General features: G+C 37.0%; 2 protein-coding genes across 2 annotated transcripts; one reads left to right on the forward strand and one right to left on the reverse strand.

Moving 5' to 3' along the window:
* Window positions 1–5,498: 5,498 nt before the first annotated feature.
* On the forward strand, window positions 5,499–9,629 carry LOC133652585 (phospholipase A2-like). The gene is made up of 4 exons (XM_062051510.1): window positions 5,499–5,637; window positions 5,771–5,939; window positions 7,939–8,042; window positions 9,472–9,629. Exons 1-4 carry the CDS (start codon window positions 5,499–5,501, stop codon window positions 9,627–9,629), a joined length of 570 nt encoding a protein of 189 aa, XP_061907494.1.
* Window positions 9,630–14,942: 5,313 nt separating this feature from the next.
* LOC133651434 (phospholipase A2-like) lies at window positions 14,943–17,393 on the reverse strand. The gene is made up of 4 exons (XM_062049385.1): window positions 17,300–17,393; window positions 16,979–17,147; window positions 15,751–15,857; window positions 14,943–15,359 (listed from the first exon to the last, which is right to left on the reverse strand). The coding sequence occupies exons 1-4, from the start codon at window positions 17,334–17,336 to the stop codon at window positions 15,208–15,210; spliced, it is 465 nt and encodes a 154-aa protein (XP_061905369.1). The 5' UTR covers window positions 17,337–17,393; the 3' UTR covers window positions 14,943–15,207.
* Window positions 17,394–21,650: the final 4,257 nt, after the last annotated feature.

Genomic DNA, 21,650 nt, shown 5'->3' on the forward strand with positions numbered 1-21,650 from the left:
GAAGAATCTTTTACCAAACCGGACACATTCAGACTACAAATCGTCTCAAGATGCAGGTGATGAATCATGCTTATTTTCTGACTTTTGGTCTGGTAAACAAGGACCAAACCCAAAGAGCAACTAAAATAGCGTTGAAATTAGGTGGACATCACCCTTTTCATTTGCCTGTTGTTCACATTCTGCATGTGATAATTGCAGGCGTTGCCTTCCACTTCTAAACAATACTTTCTGTTGGAAAATCATACAAAAAAGGAATGCATACAAATCGAAGTCAAAGGGAAAAGAGGCAAAAGGTTATCCAGGTAAACTACTACAATGAGGTTTGAACTGTGGCGTAATTGTTACTAGTACAGTCATCCTCTTCTTTTGCAACTTGCAAATTTCATTTCTTCAAACCTTGTATGACTGTAGTTTTTTTCAATCGATTCAGCAGCACGAGAATGTGACCACTGTGTTGGGTGCTGGAGTCTGTTTAGTGCAGGGGTCGGTGATGCAACCCAAAACGTTGAAAGACCAAAAATACCAAAAACAAATCTGTCTGGAGCCGCAAAAAATGAAAAGCCGTATACAAGTCTTATAATTAAGGCAACACATGGCGTAGGGGTCTTTATTAACTATAATAGCCTACTATCAAAAAGACTACGTGTCGCAGGCTGAAACAAATCTTCGTTGACAGAAATGTTGAAATTTAATATTTATTCTACACATTTTTACAACATTAGAAACCATTGGTAAATCAGAGGCTACTCAGAAGGTGAGATAACTCCTGGTAATGACTGGCTTTTAATGGCCAAAGGTATACATGTGTGTGTCCAAGTTAAAGGAAATGGCAAGTTGTCTTCTTTTCATAGATTTATTACAATCTTTGGCAAGCTAGGTAATGTTTGCTGTGGTCTGGAACAACATGGCACACATGCAGCCAATATTACATGCAGATAATGTGTTCTGAGACATGCAAATATACATTAAATACACAGAAGACATACTGTAAGTAAAGGAAATTAAACAAGCTCAAATATACCTACAAACGAGGCACAATGATGCAATATGTACATACAGCTAGCCTAAATAGCATGTTAGCAGTGATTAGCTTGCAGTCATGCACTGACCAAATATGCTTGATTAGCACTCCAACAAGTCAATAACATCAACAAAGCGCACCTTTGTGCATTCACGCACAGCATAAAACATTTGGTGGACAAAATGAGACAAAGAAGGAGTGAAATATTTGACATGTAAACAAACTGTTGCATCACAGTCCACACTATGGTGAGTTCAAGAACCGACGACATTAATAGGCGGTTAATAGGCGGTTAATCATGGCCCAAATAGTTCACAGTAGCACTATACATAATCATAATACCAGGGCGTCCAGTGAGGGGCATTTTGTACTCCCTCGTACCAGGAAGAATGCTTTGCGGAAATCTTTTATTTATAGATCTTTATCGCTCTGGAATAACCTGCCTCAAATTCTCACCGGCATCGAAAGTAAACAGGTTTTTAAAAAGAAAGTAATATTTTATCTGAGTCTTTAAATTAGTTTGCTCGTTGATGATTTGTTTGGATTTATATTGTGTAGTTATATTTATATGGTAATTATTATTCTGTGACTGTAAATTGTTTGCTTGTTTTCTTATTGATGCTTTTATTTTTTATCTTTTTCTGTATTGTGTAGTTATAATTACATGCTTTTACTTGTAATTGTATTGAACTGTGGACCCCAGGAAGACTAGTGGGTTGTTGAGGCAACCAGCTAATGGGGATCATTAATAAAAATAAAAATCAAATAGGACAAAACTATGTTCACCAAATACTCTCATGAGTGAAGCATACACACAAACATATTAAACAGTGGGCTTTCTAACAATTGGGAAGGTTTGTGTCATGTTTGTCCTAAAAAAAACAACATTCTAAAACAATTTTTTTTTTTTAAATGCATTTTTTTTTTTGATTGATTGAGACTTTTATTAGTAGGTTGCACAGTGAAGTACATATTCCGTACAATTGACCACTAAATGGTAACACCCGAGTAAGTTTTTCAACTTGTTTAAGTCGGGGTCCACTTAAATTGATTCATGATACAGATATATACTATCATATATACTATCATCATAATACAGTCATCACACAAGATAATCACATTGAATTATTTACATTATATACAATAATAACTAGGGCGGCACTAAAGAGTCGCATGCGGCTCGGGAGCCGCGGGTTGCCGACCCCCGGTTTAGTGGAACAATTGTGCACCTCTGAAAATGTGATATTTTCTGTCATTTCATCTGATATGTTTTCATAGAGCATACGGTATTTTCAACTCAGGACGTTATCGTCATTTCTTCTGTATTATGAGAGTTTTTCTGTGTTTATACGACTAGTTCAGGGGACAAACACACCACCTTTAAGAAACACCTTCTTGGATTTCAGATCAACATTTGCAATGAAAATGGAAATAATCCACTCCAATAACACTATTTAATGGTTTTTGTTTGCTCACAAAGAAGGTAGCTAATAAGCTAACACATTAATGAGAATTGTGGTTGGTCACTGATTTGACTCTCTGGAAAACACTGCCCCTAGTGTTTTGGCAGAGAACTGCACGTCACACACTCAATCCAGATGAGGAGCCCTTGGGCAACATGCTTTAACAGTATCATGTATTATGACTTTTGGTTAAAAAATAAAATAAAATCAGCACAAATTGTTTTATAATTTTTTGTTTTGTAGATGATAGTGTTTTATGTATTGTGCTCCTGAGTTAATGTTGCGGATCCATTTGAATGTATTATTATTTAAAGAATTTGTTTAATTTAATTTTTCAGTAATCATATGGTTCATACAGAGCCCCTAAAGGGACATGGGGGAATTTATTTTTTTTGTAATATTTTTTTTTTTGTCATGTATATGTCATGCACACGAAAAACTTAAAAAAATAAAAATAAAAAATGTTATTTTTATTTTTATTTTTTTTATTTTTTAGACATGTATCTCGTGCCCACGAGAAAGTACATGTCTAAAAAAAAAAAATAAAAATTTTAAATTATAATTTTTTTAAATTTATTTTTTATAACTTTATAAAAACTTTCTCGTGCGGAAGAGATAGTTTCTTGTGCGCATGAGATACATGTCTAAAAAAATATATAAAATAAATTGTAAAAAAAAAAAAATCCCCCATGTCCCTTTAGGTTCAAGTGGATCAAAATGTGTTTATAGTTGTATTTATTTATTTATTTATTTATTTAACCTTGGATAACTTTTTTTTAAATTTCAGGATAATTGATGCACCTAAAATCAATTCTGTCACAGACTAAAAAACAATTTTATAAAGGTATTCTTTGTTGTAAGTTGATCTATATTTCTTTATTTATAAAAAAATGTTAAGGATATAATATCAATCAATCAATTAATCGAAGTTCACTTATACAGCCCTTAATCACAAATGTCTCAAAGGGCTGCACAAGCCACAACGACATCCTCAGCTCAGATCCCCCATCACGGCAAGCAAAAACTCAAACCAGTGGGCACAATTAGAAAAAACCCTCAAATTACTTTTTCCATGTAGCTTGCAACAATTCTGTAGGGTTAGCTTTACCTGTAGCTTAGCTATTTTAATTAGTCCAGTCCAGTTCATTTATTTATTTTATTCGTAAAAATCAAACAAAGGAATACAAATAAAACAGTCAAAGTGACATTAAATCAAATAATGAATGAAAAGGAGCAGAAATAAGTTCAAAACGTATAATATCACAATCAGAATACCTTTATTGTCATTGTATGGAAACAAAGAAATTGGACAGCAATCCAGCTCAGTGCTTTGAAAAAACCTACATACAATAGTCTAAAGACAACAACAATAATAAAACAATTTAAAATTTAAAAACATAATAAAATGTTAAAAAACATATTGCACAGTAGATCTTTATCAGAGGTAAGCAAGTAATAAAGTGGTGAGTGTTCAGGTAAGTGCAGAGTTTAGGGCAATAACAGCTCTAGGATAGAAACTGTTTTTCAGTCTATTTGTCCTTGCTTTGATGGTCTTATAGCGCCTCCCTGAGGGCAAGAGTTCAAGCCAGTGGTGACCTGGGTGGGATGAGTCCTTGAGGATGCTGTTTGCTCATTTGTTGCAGTGTCTCTTATGCAGGTCCTCTAGAGACGTACCGGCCTCTTATTCTCACAAATACAGCAATGTTGACGACTACAAAGCCATATTTACATTTTACAACTATTAAACCAATAATGACGACATCATTTTACTCATTCATATCTTTTCATCATCATGATTTTTACATTCAAGAGGTAGTCACCTGAAATGGTTTTCACTTCACAGGTGTGCTTGAAGCTCATCGAGAGAATGCCAAGAGTGTGCAAAGGGTGGCTATTTTGAAGAAAATAGAATATATATTATATGTTTTCAGTTATTTCACCTTTTTTTTTGTTAAGTACATAACTCCACATGTGTTTGTTCATAGTTTTGATGCCTTCAGTGACAATCTACAATGTACACTACCGTTCAAAAATTTGGGGTCACATTGAAATGTCCTTATTTTTGAAGGAAAAGCACTGTACTTTTCAATAAAGATAACTTTAAACTAGTCTTAACTTTAAAGAAATACACTCTATACATTGCTAATGTGGTAAATGACTATTCTAGCTGCAAATGTCTGGTTTTTGGTGCAATATCTACATAGGTGTATAGAGGCCCATTTCCAGCAACTATCACTCCAGTGTTCTAATGGTACAATGTGTTTGCTCATTGGCTCAGAAGGCTAATTGATGATTAGAAAACCCTTGTGCAATCATGTTCACACATCTGAAAACAGTTTAGCTCGTTACAGAAGCTACAAAACTGACCTTCCTTTGAGCAGATTGAGTTTCTGGAGCATCACATTTGTGGGGTCAATTAAACGCTCAAAATGGCCAGAAAAAGAGAACTTTCATCTGAAACTCGACAGTCTATTCTTGTTCTTAGAAATGAAGGCTATTCCACAAAATTGTTTGGGTGACCCCAAACTTTTGAACGGTAGTGTAAATAGTCATGAAAATAAAGAAAACACATTGAATGAGGAGAAGGTGTGTCCACACTTTTGGCCTGTACTGTATATGTAATATGACACAAAATTTCACATTTTTCTACTAAACAAACTCCAGGGCTCAACACCAACAAGTGGAATTGTCCAGGTGCATCTTATTAGAAATAATACTACAAACCCCGTTTCCATATGAGTTGGGAAATTGTGTTAGATGTAAATACAAACGGAATACAATGATTTATGGAAACGGGGTTTGTAGATTAACAGTTCCTTTGAAGGTTTTGTTTTATGGAAATAAATATGAGAGGAATGTCTTATACATCAAGTGACAAAACAAAAATGATGACTTGGCTAAAACAGGATGTCACAATTCTATTCTTACTGTACAAGTTTTCTATTGAGCCTTTGTCAAAAAAACCACAACAATAATAAGGCCGCCCAAAATGACTGGATCGGCTGAGCTGACAAATGGTGATGCTGAGGATTCAGAAAACATATAAAAGAGATCCTCTCCTGCATGTTAAACACACAAACACACCCAGTGTGGATGCAGCTCAGAAGTCACCAGCCATGTCTGCCTTTCACCTCACACTCTTGCTTTTAGCAGGTAAGTTCAATATTTGTCTTTAATACAAGAAATTATTTGCTCTTTCAAAACACACCCAAACTTCTGTTTTAAGGAGATGATCAGTGATATTCATTTGTACGTCCATGTCAGACTGAGATGTTGTACTTTACAGTGACCCTGGCCTCCGTGGCTGCATCCGCAACCCAACGGGGTAAAAGGTCACTGAAGGACCTGCACGGAATGATCAAATGTACCACAGGGAGAAACTATATTGACTATAGTTCGTACGGCTGCTACTGTGGAGGCTGGGGGAAAGGCAAGCCTGTAGACCAGACCGACCGGTAAGTGAATGTGGTAAATTATACCGTGTACCATTTTCTTATATGATTATGAAGTAGCATGTGTTTGGTCACAGAATCCTTTAGAGAATTATCCTATTAAGGAAATAAGCCCTTACATAGCTTAGTCCATCACAAACTCTCCAGAGAGTGGTGGCTCTTGCCCCCAGGACATTGGGGAACTTAAAGGATAGCAGCAGTTGGGTTTTAGGAGGAAGTGTAAAGAGACATTAGCAACATCTGGTAGGAAGCCCTCACAAGTAGGAGTAGAGGATAGGGGTCGGGGGTCACCCGACTCAAACCGATCAGAGGAAATAGGTTGACTGGCCAAGCAAGAAATTGGGCTTTGTCCGGACTGGCCGGCTCCAAGGCTAGAGTTACGAAGAGCGGGGGTCTTCGTGACCCTTGTGTGGTGTTCGGGTCCGTGGGACCCGTTTTCATTTTTTATTAAAAGAAAAATGATACAATTAATTAATTTTTCAAACAGACTTTGGCTCATTTTCTGTGAAGAACATATATCAGAATACATATTTAATGACCACACACCATACACCCCCCCTACACAATTCTATTACATATAAGATGTCCGGGTCTAATAGAAGTGTGGAAATTGATGTTTTGTGTACCACACGTACCCACCCATACACACACACACACACACAGCAGGTCTAGACAGGAGGAGGACAAGGACAGAGTGTAGGTACACAGAACATCAGAGGGTCAAATGTGCGAGAAAATGAGAGCAGACAGTGTTGACAAACAATGTTGCAACCTTGTGTGGGAACCGCAGGTGCAGAAACACAAAAGAAGAATCCCTGTGGGATGCAGAAACTGGCAGATAAATTTTCCGTGCAACGTTCATATTGTTGTTACTCAGCCAGCGTTTGTGGGTCTGATGGACCCGTTGCATTTTGTGGCTTTTAATGCCTCACAATCAAACACTTTTATGTTAAAATACTGAACAGATGTTTACCTTATCTCAATAAACATAAAATACTGAACAGATGTTTACCTTATCCCAATAAACATCTGTTCAGTATTTTAACATAAAAGTGTTTGAGTGTGAGGCATTAAAAGCCACAAAATGCAACAGGTCCATCAGACCCACAGACGCTGGCTGAGTATGTCCGAAAGGACATCAGAAGAGTAATCAGGCCCATACTCTTTCTCCTGGAAGCTGCAGTTCCAGTCTGAGGCTCGCCGAAACAAATAAAGCTTTTTGTTCGACGATTCCTCGTCGGCGTCTTCTTGGCTCATCACCCAGTCACTCTGTCCTGGGAGAGTGACACGACCATCAAATATACAACACGAAACAAATCCTTGTCGACTTCATGGTTTCATAATTCAGCGTTGACGGAACCCGATTTTTTACATATATCCATATTTAAGTGTTACTTCTTTTGTATCTCCTATAGTCATATTTTAATCAGCTAATGTTTCGTCTGGTACAAAGTGCTTGCATTACGAGTGTCCTTGCTGAGAGAGTCAGAGCGTTGAATATTGTCTCTGTTGAGACTCCCATGGCATTCTTGAGATAAGGGGCACACAGCGGTGCTGGGCTGGCAGACAGCAGGTGGGGAGGAGGGGGGTGAAACGGAGCGTCTCTGGGGGGTGGAAGCGAGGGATGGATGGAAGAACACAGCACTTCCGTGGGTTTGGGGAGAGATCGATCTTGGCTGGGCTAGGGAACGCTTGTGTACTGGATTGGTCTCACGTTTGTCTTCAAAGCTTTGAGAATAAACCACAAAATACCAACTACTGCCTGGTGATCAATTTAAACTTCAGCTTATGTGCCATAAAAAGAACTTGGGAGTGACCAGCAACTTAAATTCCCTGGGAGGAAGAGCTGGTCAACGCAACAGCGTTCAAACCAGCTAACTGCTAACTATGCACTCATACACTTTTAATGGTGCAATTCTGCCCACCGCTTCCCAAAGTTATACCCTAAACTTATTTGAACCCTCACACAACATGCATTCATCTTCATTTTTATGGACTGCAGGTGCTGCTTCGACCATGGCTGCTGCTATGCTCAGGCCGAAATATGGGGCTGCAAGACCAACACGGACTACGACTGGGCATGTAGAGACAGGACGACTCGTTGTGGTATTTTCTTCATCTATTTTTCTTCATTTTCTTGTCATTTAACACGATAATACAGTGGAGCTTATAACATTGAACACATCTGAGGATGTATCATTCACAATTTAAACCAAACCCACTTTTCAAGGGGTAAAAAAACAACAACCTTCAAGGTCACACAAAGCTTTTGTGTTTTTAGGTTATTTTTGTACTCCATGACAGTTTGATAATGGAACAGACTTATTTTATTTTTGTTATTTTTTTAACATTTGTACATCTTTAATTGTCAAAAAAAGGAAAATATATAAGTATATTTTCATATTTATATATTTATAAGAAAATATAGAAAAAAAATCAACATTTGTAAATCTTTAATTGTCAGAAAATAGGAACGTACATAAATACATTTTCATATATATATTCATATGAAAATATAGAAAAAAAGTCAACGTTTGTGCATCTTTAATTATAAAAAAATAGAAAAATATATAAATATATGTTCATATATATATGAAAATATATATATAAAAAAGTCAACGTTTGTAAATCTTTAATTGTCAAAAAATAGGAAAATATATAAATATATTTTCCTTTTTTCTTTTCTTTTTTTTTTATTGACATCCAGCATCAGACATTCCTATCTATTACATCCTATATCTGTTTTGTCTGCCCTAAATGTCAAAATATTTTTTGTTTATATCCCAACCATACCACGCCCCCCCCCCCCGCCCCCCCCCCCCCCCCCCCCCCAAAAGAAGAAAGAAACAGCAAAAAAAAAAGCTTTTGTGTTTTTAGGTTATTTTTGTACTCCATGACAGTTTGATAGTGGAACAGACTATTTTATTTTTGTTATTTTTTTTAACATTTGTACATCTTTAATTGTCAAAAAAAGGAAAATATATAAGTATATTTTCATATTTATATATTTATACGAAAATATAGAAAAAAATCAACATTTGTAAATCTTTAATTGTCAGAAAATAGGAACGTACATAAATAAATTTTCATATATATATATATTTATATGAAAATATAGAAAAAAAGTCAACGTTTGTACATCTTTAATGATCAAAAAATAGAAAAATATATAAATATATTTTCATATATATATGAAAAAATATATATAAAAAAGTCAACGTTTGTAAATCTTTAATTGTCAAAAAATAGGAAAATATATAAATATATTTTCCTTTTTTTTTTATTGACATCCAGCATCAGACATTCTTATCCATTACATCATATTCACATACATCATATGTCTGTTGTCTGCCCTAAATGTCAAAATATTTTTTGTTTATATCCCAACCATACCACGCCTCCCCCCTCCCCAAAAGAAGAAAGAAACAGCAAAAAAAAAAGCTTTTGTGTTTTCAACCAACTTTCATTAGTTTTATGAAGACATAAATAAATGCTATTCTCTTCTCAGCTAACAGATGTGTGTATTTCCTTGCAGGAATCACTAATGACAAGTGTCAGAAGTTGGTCTGCGGCTGTGACCAACAATTCGCCAACTGCCTGAAAGATGCACGCTACAATTTGAACTATGCTGTTCTGCCGAACTCCCAGTGCTTTGGAAGCCAACCATTGTGTGCCCATAGACTCGGAAAATGATCTTGGTAGTCAATGAAGACCAATAGTAGCCACATCCTTACAGCAATAGTTTATTCCTTTAATCAATGTGTGGGACACTGCATTTATTTTGCTATGTGTGGGAATATAACACGCTTTTGGGCAAGCGGGAAGGTACTGTATTTGTATTTTTAACATTCTGTTTTGCTCTTTCATTGCTCTGAGTACAATTACAAGTTGTGATCAATAAACAAACATATAGATGGATGTTGGCAAAATCAAGGTAAAGTGTGTTTTTCCTTCAGCAACAAACTGAAATTAAATTGACTATAATGTACTTTTTATGCATTCTTTTATTTACATATAGAGCACAATTTGTATGCAAAGTGCCATACAGGTGCATACAATTACAAAATGCTGAATAAAATCATACATAAAAGATAAAATCACAATAAATATAATCGTGACTTATTTAAGTTCAAATCAAAGGGTGTAAATAAAATAATTGCAATTGTTGTTGCACAAACAAATACAAAACCCAAAAGCAGTGAAGTTGGCACGTTGTGTAAATGGTAAATAAAAACAGAATATAATGATTTGCAAATCCTTTTCAACTTATATTCAATTGAATGGACTGCAAAGACAAGATATTTAACGTTCAAACTGGAAAACTTTGTTATTTTGCGCAAATATTAGCTCATTTGGAATTTGAGGCGTGCGACGTGTTTCCAAAAAGCTGGCACGAGTGGCAAAAAAGATTGAGAAAGTTGAGGAATGCTCATCAAACACTTATTTGGAACATCCCACAGGTGAACAGGCTAATTGGGAACAGGTGGGTGCCATGATTGGGGGCGGCGTGGCGTAGTGGGTAGAGCAACCGTGCCAGAAACCTGAGGGTTGCAGGTTCGCTCCCCGCCTCTTACCATCTAAAAAATCGCTGCCGTTGTGTCCTTGGGCAGGGCACTTCACCCTTTGCCCCCGGTGCCGCTCACACCGGTGAAATGAATGATGAATAGGTGGTGGTCGGAGGGGCCGTAGGCGCAAAATGCAGCCACGCTTCCGTCAGTCTACCCCAGGGCAGCTGTGGCTATGAAAGTAGCTTACCACCACCAGGTGTGAATGAATGATGGGTGCAGAAAAACATGTAAAGCGACTTTGGGTACTTAGAAAAGCGCTATATAAATCCCAGGTATTATTAAAAGCGGCTTCCATGAAATGCTCGGTCATTCACAATCAAGGATGGGGCGAGGGTCACCACTTTGTCAACAAATGCGTGAGCAAATTGTCAAACAGTTTAAGAACGACATTTCTCAACCAGCTATTGCAAGGAATTTAGGGATTTCACCATCTACGGTCCGCAATGTCATCAAAGGGTTTAGAGAATCTGGAGAAATCACTGCAGGTATGCGATAATACTACGGACATTCGATCCCTCAGGCGGTTCTGCGTCAAAAACTGACATCAGTGTGTAAAGGATATCACCACATGGGCTCAGGAACACTTCAGAAAAACACGGTTAGTAACTACAGTTTGTCGCTACATCTGTAAGTGCAAGTTAAAACTCTACTATGCAAAGCGAAAGCCATTTATCAACAACACCCAGAAACGCCGCCGGCTTCACTGGGCCTGAGCTCATCTAAGATGGACTGATGCAAAGTGGAAAAGTGTTCTGGGGTCTGACGAGTCCACATTTCAAATTGTTTTTGGAAACTGTGGACGTCGTGTCCTCTGTGGTGAAAATGTCTGTGCAAACTTTTTGGCAATGTCTTGCTGCCTTTAAATTCTAAGGTAATGATTATTTGCAACAAAAAAAAAATATGTTTCTCAGTTGGAACATTAAATATCTTGTCTTTGCAGTCTATTCAATTGAAAATAAGTTGAAAAGGATTTGCAAATCATTGAATTCTGTTTTTATTTACAAATAACACAACTTGCCAACTTCACTGGTTTTTGGTTTTGTAAAAGTGTTTTCAGCCTAGATTGGAAGACTGTTCCAGAAGAACACGGGCATGCGGCCCATTAATCTTTTCAATCTAGTGTTTTACTTGTTTTTAGTGTTTTGGTCCTAAATGATCTCAGTAAGATATTACAGCTTGTTGCTGAGATTTTGTGACCTATATTGAGTAAAACATGCTTGAAACTAGAATATCAGCTGTTGCAAAGCTGTGTCATCAACACTCACAAGTATAAAACTACTTTTTTAAAGTAATCATTTCTTATTTCAAGCATGAAAAAAAAATCATGATTTTGACACAATTGTGTCTCATAATTAAAACAGATGACAGCCAAATGGACTTTGCTGTTTTATTTTCAATGAAACAATAGAAAACACGTACTCATATAGTAGTACAGTTGGCACAGTACAGTAAACTGACAGTTAATATTTAAACATGTGACATTTCAAACTATTTTGAACAGAAATAGTTCATGCACATTCAGATAAATTCTTCAAAATTACAATAAAAATTTTTTTGGCTGGGGGCCGGGCTGTATATATGCGCACTAATTGACTGAAAGAGCATGCACTTGGTGCGATGATGTCATGTTATCCATGGAAAAATGCATTTTTAGACCATATGATTCGACCTGAGCGGCTAGGAGACCCCGAGAGTAACAAGCGGTTGCCTTGTTGCCTTTCCATTAAGAACAATAAATTAGTTTTTAGTATAAGTTTGCTGGTTTCAAGAAATGTAATGCCGAGTGCATATCATTATGTCAAGATAATGGCACTAGCATTTACTTCATTTAAGAATATTTTTCAACATATTGAGCAAAAAGGTGTAATTTTTTTTTCTACCAAGAAAAGTGCACTTGTTATTAGTGAGAATATACTTATTTTAAGGTATTTTTGGGTTCATTGAGGTTTGCTAATTTTACTTGTTTTGGAAAGTCTGGACAAGCCAAATTTTCTTGTTCTATTGGCAGATAAGTTTGCTTCGTTCAAATAAAATACCCCTCATTTTTGTATTGTTTTTCTTGTTTTTGAACACTGACTTTTTTGCAGTACATATACACATACATATATATATATATACACACACACATATACATACATAGATAATAATAATAATAATAATAACAATAATAATAGATTTTATTTGTAAAAAGCACTTTACATTGAGTAAACAACCTCAAAGTGCTGCAGTGTATAAAAAAATTAAATAAAATAAAATAAAAATAAAAAGATAATTTAAAAAAAACATTTTTTTAAAATAAAAACTAGAACAACCAAATAGCTGAAACGAGTATGCATATATCTAAAAAAAAAAAAAAAGGCTTTTTTAAAAATAAGTTTTTTTAAACCTTTTTTAAAAGCAAAGATAGATAGATATACCGGCCCCCAGACACATTTTTTTCTCTAAATTTGCCCCCCCAACCCCTCAGTTACCATGAACTGATTTGCGTGGACCCCGACTTAAACAAGTTGAAAAACGTATTGGGGTGTTACCATTTAGTGGTCAATTGTACGGAATATGTACTATACTGTGCAATCTACTAATAAAAGTTATAATCAATCAATCAATCAGTCCAAATATTTGCCCAGGCCTGTTATAGATGCATCTCTTCACACAAGATGGGTTTAATAATTACAAATCATTTTGGAAAATGCGAGTACACTGCAAAAAGTCAGTGTTCAAAAACAAGAAAAAAAAATACAAAAATGAGGGGCATTTTATTTGAACTAAGCAAAATTATCTGCCAATAGAACAAGAAAATTTGGCTTGTCAAGACTTTACAAAACAAGTCAAATTAGCTAACTTCAATGAACCCAAAAATACCTTAAAATAAGTATATTCTCACTAATAACAAGTGCACTTTTCTTGATTGTCATGTCTGTGTTCATGTTTTTGTTTGGCCATGTGCTGTTTTGTTTTTTGGACACTTCCTTAGTTCCTTGTTTCACTTCCTGGTTTTGTTTGTCACCATAGCAACCATTAGTTTCACCTGTTCCACGTTTGGACTCACACACACCTGTCTCACGTTTTCACAGTCATGTCACGCACCTGTTCACAGTTAGTCACGCACCTGTTTTCACTTATCATGTCACTATATAGGCTTTTCTGTTTCTGTTGTTCGTCCTGGCGACATCACACATTCATGCCATGTTCACAGTTCCTTGTCACGTTAGTTCTTGTTTCATCTCATACCAAGTAAGTTTTGTTTATTGTTCATAGTTTTGTGCCCACGTGCATGTCTTTTGTTTCATAGTCTAGTTTTCTACTTCCGCCTTTGTGCGCGCTTTTTGTTTTGTCATAGCCAAGTTTGTTACCTCCTCTGTGAGCGCCTTTTGTTTGTACCTTTTGTTTGAGTTAAAAGATTAAACATGTCCTCACCTGCACGCCACGTATGGTCCAATTCGTTTGCACCACGGGAGAGTAAACCACGTCAAGGACCAAGTCGTGACATTGATAGAAAAAAAAAAAAAACCTTTTTGCTCAATATGTTGAAAAATATTCTTAAATGAAGTAAATGCTAGTGCCATTATCTTGACATAATGATAAGCGCTCGGCATTACATTTCTTGAAACCAGCAAACTTATACTAAAAACTAGTTTATTGTTCTTAATGGAAAGGCAACAAGGCAACCGCTTGTTACTCTCGGGGTCTCCTGGCCGCTCAGGCAAATCATATTGTCTAAAAATGCATTTTTCCATGGATAACATGACATCATCGCACCAAGTGCGTGCTCTTTCAGTCAATTAGTGCGCATATATACAGCCCGGCCCCAAGCAAAATGTTTTTAATTGTAATTTTGAGGAATTTATCTGAATGTGCATGAACTATTTCTGTTCAAAATTGTTTGAAATGTTAAATGTTTAAATATTAACAGTCAGTTTACTGTACTGTGCCAACTGTACTACTATATGAGTACGTGTTTTCTATAAATAAAACAGCAAAGTCCATTTGGCCGTCATCCGTTTTAATTATGAGACACAATTGTGTCTAAATCATGATTTTTTTTTTCATGCTTGAAATAAGAAATTATTACTTTGAAAAAAGTAGTTTTATACTTGTGAGTGTTGATGACACAGCTTTGCAACAGTTGATATTCTAGTTTCAAGCATGTTTTACTCAATATAGGTCATCAAATCTCAGCAACAAGCTGTAATATCTTACTGAGATCATTTAGGACCAAAACTCTTAAAACAAGTAAAACACTCTAACATAAAATCTGCTTAGTGAGAAGAATTATCTCATCAGACAGAAAATAAGCAAACATCACCCTTATTTGAGATATTTCATCTTACTCAGATTTTAGTTTTTGCAGTGTACACACCTCACGCACAGTGCATATACTAAAGTTCTGCTATTTTACTATTCCAGACTGTTGTTTTTTTTATTCCTGAAGTAAAAAAAAAACCACACACTTTATTTAGAATTAGCCAACATCCATCCACTTTTATTTATTGATCACCGCTTGTAATTGTACTCAGAGCAATGAAAAAATCATAACAACATGTTTATAATGCAAATACAGTACCTGTTATATTCCCACACAAATCAAAATAAAGGATGGTGATTTTAAAAGGACAAGACATGCAGTGTCACACACATTGATTAAAGGAATAAACTATTGCTGTAAGGATGTGGCTACTATTGGTCTTCATTGACTACCAAGATCATTTTCCTTTATAGAGACACGATGGTTTGCTTCCAGAGCACTGGGAGATCGGCCAGGGTTTGGTCCAATTGTAGGGTGCATTTTTCAGGCAGTTGGCGAATTCTCGGTCACAGTTGCAGATCAACCCCTTACACTTGTCATCAGTGATTCCTGCAAGGAAATACACACATCTGTTAGCTGAGTAGAGGCTAGCATTGATTCGTGTCTTCATAAAACTAATGAAAGTTGGTTGAAAATCCTTCTTTGCTACACTTTTGATGTTTAAAGCACACATTGTTCTTGGACTGTAGTGCAGGTACAGCATGTGTAGGGTCCTAACTCATTTGGGACGAATAATGGAAATAGAAATCATCTGTTCCAGCGTCAAACTGTCATGGAGTGCAAAAATAACCTAAAAACACAAAGTATTTGTGCGACTTTGAAGGGTTTTTTTACCCCTTGAAATATGGGTTTGGTTTACATTGTGAATATTGCATCCTCAGAGGTGTTCAATGTTAGAGACTCCACTGTATTATCCTGATAAAGGAGATGAAGAAAATACCACAATGAGCCGTCCCGTCTCTGTTACATGTCCAGTCGTAGTCCATGTCGGTCTTGCAGCCATGTTTTTCGGCCCGAGCGTAGCAGCAGCCATGTTGGAAGCAGCACCTGCAGTCCACAAACAATGAAGAAGAATGCAAGTTGTGTGAGGGTTCAAATAAGTTTAGATTGTAAGTTTAGGAATTGCACAATATTTTAAAAGTGGGGCATCACAACCGCATGAGTGCATAGTTAGCATTTGGCTGGTTTGAAGTCAAAAAGATAAAACGAGAAGTCGATGAGGATTTGTTTTCTTGTGCACTCACCGGTTGGTCTGGTCTCTAGGCTTGTACACTTACTGCTCAGTCTGATCTGTAGGCTTGTACACTTACTGGTCAGTCTGGTATCTAGGCTTTTAGACTTACTGCTCAGTCTGATCTGTAGGCTTGTACACTTACTGGTCAGTCTGATCTGTAGGCTTGTACACTTACTGGTCGGTCTGGTCTATAGGCTTGTACACTTACTGGTCGGTCTGGTCTATAGGCTTGTACACTTACTGGTCAGTCTGATCTGTAGGCTTGTACACTTACTGGTCGGTCTGGTCTATAGGCTTGTACACTTACTGGTCAGTCTGATCTGTAGGCTTGTACACTTACTGGTCAGTCTGATCTGTAGGCTTGTACACTTACTGGTCTGTCTGGTCTATAGGCTTGTACACTTACTGGTCGGTCTGGTCTATAGGCTTGTACACTTACTGGTCTGTCTGGTCTATAGGCTTGTAAACATACTGGTCGGTCTGGTCTATAGGCTTGTACACTTACTGGTCAGTCTGATCTGTAGGCTTGTACACTTACTGGTCTGTCTGGTCTATAGGCTTGTACACTTACTGGTCAGTCTGATCTGTAGGCTTGTACACTTACTGGTCTGTCTGGTCTATAGGCTTGTACACTTACTGGTCGGTCTGGTCTATAGGCTTGTACACTTACTGGTCGGTCTGGTCTATAGGCTTGTACACTTACTGGTCAGTCCGGTCTATAGACTTGTACACTTACCGGTCAGTCTGGTCTATAGGCTTGTACACTTACTGGTCAGTCTGGTCTATAGGCTTGTACACTTACCGGTCAGTCTGGTCTATAGGCTTGTACACTTACTGGTCAGTCTGGTCTATAGACTTGTACACTTACTGGTCAGTCTGATCTGTAGGCTTGTACACTTACTGGTCAGTCTGTTCTATAGGCTTGTACACTTACCAGTCAGTCTGGTCTATAGGCTTGCCTTTCCCCACGCCTCCACAGTAGCAGCCGTACGAACTATATTCAATAAGGTTTCTCCCTGTGGTACATTTGATCATTCCTTGCAGGTCCCTTAGTGACCTTTTACCCTGAGGGGGTCCGGATGCAGCCAAGGAGGCCACGTTCACTGTAAAGTACAGCAAAGTACAACAGCTCAGTCTGACATCTACTACGTGGACGAACAAAGGAATATTGCTGATCATCTCCTTAGAACAGAAGTTTCTGTATGTTTTAAAAAAGTCAAATCATTTGTTATAATAATAAAAATATTGAACTTACCTGCTAAAAGCAAGAGTGCGAGGTAAAAGGCAGACATGGCTGGTGACTTCTGAGCTGCAGCACAAACACTCACATAAACATTGTGTGTGTGCTTGTGTTTTTAACAATAAGCAGCTCGGCCAATCAAGTCATTTTGGGGCGTTTTAAAAAATTTTTTTTTAAAAGATTCAACAGGTAAAACTGGTACGAGAAGATTTGCACTGTCATACCGTTTTTCTTAATCTCATAATTTTCCTTTGTAACTTGTTGTGTAAGACATTCCTCTCATGATACTTTTTGAAAAGCAATTCCACGTGTTGGTGTTGAGCGCTGGCGTCAGTAAAGTACAAACATGTGAGATTTTGTGTCATTCCTCAGCTTTCTTCTATCCAGGTGAGAGGCATGATTTATGGTATACAATAAACTTCCTCGCCAGTCGATCATGTCGAAATTATACACAATCTTGTGATCACGGCGCCGCTATAAACAACTAGCATCAAATCCAGCATCTCCTTCTGGTGTTTTTATGAAATGTACTCGTGTTTAGAGACCCTTAACCAACTTCAAACTGTTCAGCCTATTCGGGAATTGCGAGCTTTCCTTTGACAAATTCCCCAAATTCCCAGATTACCCAGAATCCTAGGTTTTCCGGGACATTTTTCCCCATTCAAATGAATTGGCCATTTTTCAAACTTCCACCATTTCCACATTTTTCAACCTTTTCAAACCATTCCACCTTCAATATATTCCACCATTCTCGAAATTCAAACTTCCCTTTTTCTAAGTTAAAAAAAATTCCAGGATTTTCCAGAATTACTCATTTTCCAAAGCACTATTTCCACCCTTTTTTCTGGCGACTTCTCCTTCCACCTTTTTCAACGCATTTCAACCGTTCCACTACCAAAACATTCCTCTTAAAGGATCGGTGTTTTCCATGACGACATCAGAGAAGCTGCAAGTCATTGAATTACAGTAATAAAGAGCGTCGGCTGATTCTCAGTAATCAATCAATCAATCAATCAATGTTTATTTATATAGCCCTAAATCACAAGTGTCTCAAAGGGCTGTACAAGCCACAACGACATCCTCGGTACAGAGCCCACATAAAGTAAAGCATGTGTGTGTCTTCCTTTTTTCAACGTTGAAAATGTGAGAAAAATGGGCAAAAAAGTGGAATGTAATGAGAAAAAGCAAACATTTTCAAGTTTACGTAATTTTCGGACCAAAAGGCGCACCGGGTTATAAATCGCACTGCTAATGAGCGGGTCTATTTTCATACAAAAGGTGCGCCGGATTATAGAACACATTAAAAGGGCTATTTTGTCATTTTTCTTACACTTCCTTGTGGTCTACATAACATGTAATGCTGGTTCTTTGGTCAAAATGTTGCATAGATGATGTTTTACAGATCATCTTCAAGCCGCTTCAGGATACACGGTTTTGTGTCTGGGTCCTATTTACAAAACCCAAAACCAGTTCAAACGTTAAGAATCTTGTCTTTGCAGTTTATTCAATTGAATATAAGTTGAAAAGGATTTGCAAATCATTGTATTCTGTTTTTATTGACCATTTACACAACGTCACAACTTCACTGGTTTTGGGTTTCGTATAATAACATTTACAATTGACGTATTTTGACCTTTTCAAACATATGCGGCACATTAATTTAATACACGCATCGCGACGTTTGCTCTTTTATTAACTGCATCGCTGATTATTACACACTGCAGACTTTATGAGAGCCAGCAAACATAATGAAACATCACTTACTGTACAACGTCTGCTGTCATTAGGAATGCCGACTGATAAATTATTTTTATAGTCCTGTTTTGATGAAGAATGACTCATAATCCTCACAGAGAAAAAAGGGGTGTACCCAAGTGTCTTTTCGTGTCCATTTCCGAGTCTATATTGGCTGTCAAAAGTCTACCAACTTTTTGGCATACATCCTCAGCTTTCTTCTATCCAGGTGAGAGGCATGATTTATGGTATACAATAAACTTCCTCGCCAGTCGATCTTATTGAAATTATACACAATCTTGTGATCACGGCGCCGCTATAAACAACTAGCATCAAATCCAGCATCTCCTTCTGGTGTTTTTATGAAATGTACTCGTGTTTAGAGACCCTTAACCCACTTCAAACTGTTCAGCCTATTCGGGAATCACAAGCTTTCCCTTGACAAATTCCCAGATTACCCAAAATCCTAGGTTTTCCAGGACAGTTTTCCCATTCAAATGAATTGGCCATTTTTCAACCTATTCAAACCATTCCACTTTCAATATATTCCACCATTCTCGAAATTCAAACTTCCCTTTTTCTAATGAAAAAAAAATTACAGGATTTTCCAGAATTACTAATTTTCCAAAGCCCTATTTCCACTCTTTTTTCTGGCGACTTCTCCTTCCATATTTTTGAACGCATTTCAACCGTTCCACCGTCAAAACATTCCTCTTAAAGGATCGGTGTTGTTTTCCATGACGACATCAGAGAAGCTGCAAGTCATTGAATTACAGTAATAAAGAGCGTCGGCTGGTTCTCAGTAAAGCATTTGTGTGTCTACCTTTTTTCTTTCCTCAATGTTGAAAATGTGAGAAAAATGGGCAAAAAAGTGGAATGTAATGAGAAAAAGCAAACATTTTCAAGTTTACGTATTTTTCAGACCAAAAGGTGCACCGGATTATAGAACACATTAAAAGGGGTCATATTGTGATTTTTCTTACACTTCCTTGTGGTCTACATAACATGTAATGCTGATTCTTTGGTCAATTTGGTCTTTGCATAGATGATGTTTTACAGATCATCTTCAAGCCGCTTCAGGATGCGCGGTTTTGTGTCTGGGTCCTACAAACCCCGTTTCCATATGAGTTGGGAAATTGTGTTAGATGTAAATATAAACGGAATACAATGATTTGCAAATCATTTTCAACCCATATTCAGTTGAATATGCTACAAAGACAACATATTTGATGTTCAAACTGATAAACATTTTTTTTTTGTGCAAATAATCATTAACTTTAGAATTTGATGCCAGCAACACGTGACAAAGAAGTTGGGAAAGGTGGCAATAAATACTGAGAAAGTTGAGGAATGCTCATCAAACACTTATTTGGAACATCCCACAGGTGTGCAGGCTAATTGGGAACAGGTGGGTGCCATGATTGGGTATAAAAACAGCTTCCCAAAAAATGCTCAGTCTTTCACAAGAAAGGATGGGGCGAGGTACACCCCTTTGTCCACAACTGCGTGAGCAAATAGTCAAACCGTTTAAGAACAACGTTTCTCAAAGTGCAATTGCAAGAAATTTAGGGATTTCAACATGTACAGTCCATAATATCATCAAAAGGTTCAGAGAATCTGGAGAAATCACTTCACGTAAGCGGCATGGCCGGAAACCAACATTGAATGGCCGTGACCTTCGATCCCTCAGACGGCTCTGTATCAAAAACTGACATCAATCTCTAAAGCAGGGGTGTCCAAACTTTTTGCAAAAAGGGCCAGATTTGATAAAGTGAAGATGCCCGGGGGCCAACAGTTTGTTCGGACATTTTTTAACTACAAAAGTTTCATGCAAATACACACTGTTATAAAACAATTTTCATTGTCACAATTATCTTTATTTTTCAAATGAAAATATAACAAAATATAAGCCACTCAAGCAGATGTGAACAACTCTTGTGCACCAGTAAAAAAAACAAGGTAACACTTTAGTATGGGGAACATATTCACCATTAATCAGTTGCTTATTAACATGCAAATTAGTAACATATTGGCTCTTAACTAGTCATTATTAAGTACTTATTAATGCCTTATTCGGCATGGCCTTATTATAAACTATTCCTCTAACCCTGGCCCTAACCCTCTAACCCTAACCAAATAAGTCTAAATTAAAGGCCTACTGAAATGATTTTTTAAAATTTAAACGGGGATAGCAGATCCATTCTATGTGTCATACTTGATCATTTCGCGATATTGCCATATTTTTGCTGAAAGGATTTAGTAGAGAAAATCGACGATAAAGTTTGCAACTTTTTCTCGCTGATAAAAAAAAGCCTTGCTTGTACCGGAAGTAGCATGACGTCACAGGAGCTAGTATTCCTCACAATTCCCCGTTGTTTACAATGGAGCGAGAGAGATTCGGACCGAGAAAGTGATGATTACCCCATTAATTTGAGCGAGGATGAAAGATTCGTAGATGAGGAACGTTACAGTGAATGACTTGAGAGGCAGCGATGGACGTATCTTTTTTCGCTCTGACCGTAACTTAGGTACAAGCTGGCTCATTGGATTCCACACTCTCCTTTTTCTATTGTAGATCACAGATTTGTATTTTAAACCACCTCGGATACTATATCCTCTTGAAAATGAGAGT

Source organism: Entelurus aequoreus, linkage group LG06 (assembly GCF_033978785.1).
Source record: "Entelurus aequoreus isolate RoL-2023_Sb linkage group LG06, RoL_Eaeq_v1.1, whole genome shotgun sequence".
In the NCBI taxonomy this organism is placed as follows: Eukaryota; Metazoa; Chordata; class Actinopteri; order Syngnathiformes; family Syngnathidae; genus Entelurus; species Entelurus aequoreus.

Bases quoted from the DNA above. Each gene is read 5' to 3' on its own strand.
- LOC133652585 (XM_062051510.1), top strand. From the start codon at position 5,499: ATGGTGATGCTGAGGATTCAGAAAACATATAAAAGAGATCCTCTCCTG. The intron at 5,638-5,770 runs GTAAGTTCAATA...TGTACTTTACAG, and splicing joins CACACTCTTGCTTTTAGCAG to TGACCCTGGCCTCCGTGGCT. The intron at 5,940-7,938 runs GTAAGTGAATGT...TATGGACTGCAG, and splicing joins CCTGTAGACCAGACCGACCG to GTGCTGCTTCGACCATGGCT.
- LOC133651434 (XM_062049385.1), bottom strand. From the start codon at position 17,336: ATGTCTGCCTTTTACCTCGCACTCTTGCTTTTAGCAG. The intron at 17,148-17,299 runs GTAAGTTCAATA...TGTACTTTACAG, and splicing joins CGCACTCTTGCTTTTAGCAG to TGAACGTGGCCTCCTTGGCT. The intron at 15,858-16,978 runs GTAAGTGTACAA...TGTGGACTGCAG, and splicing joins CCTATAGACCAGACTGACTG to GTGCTGCTTCCAACATGGCT.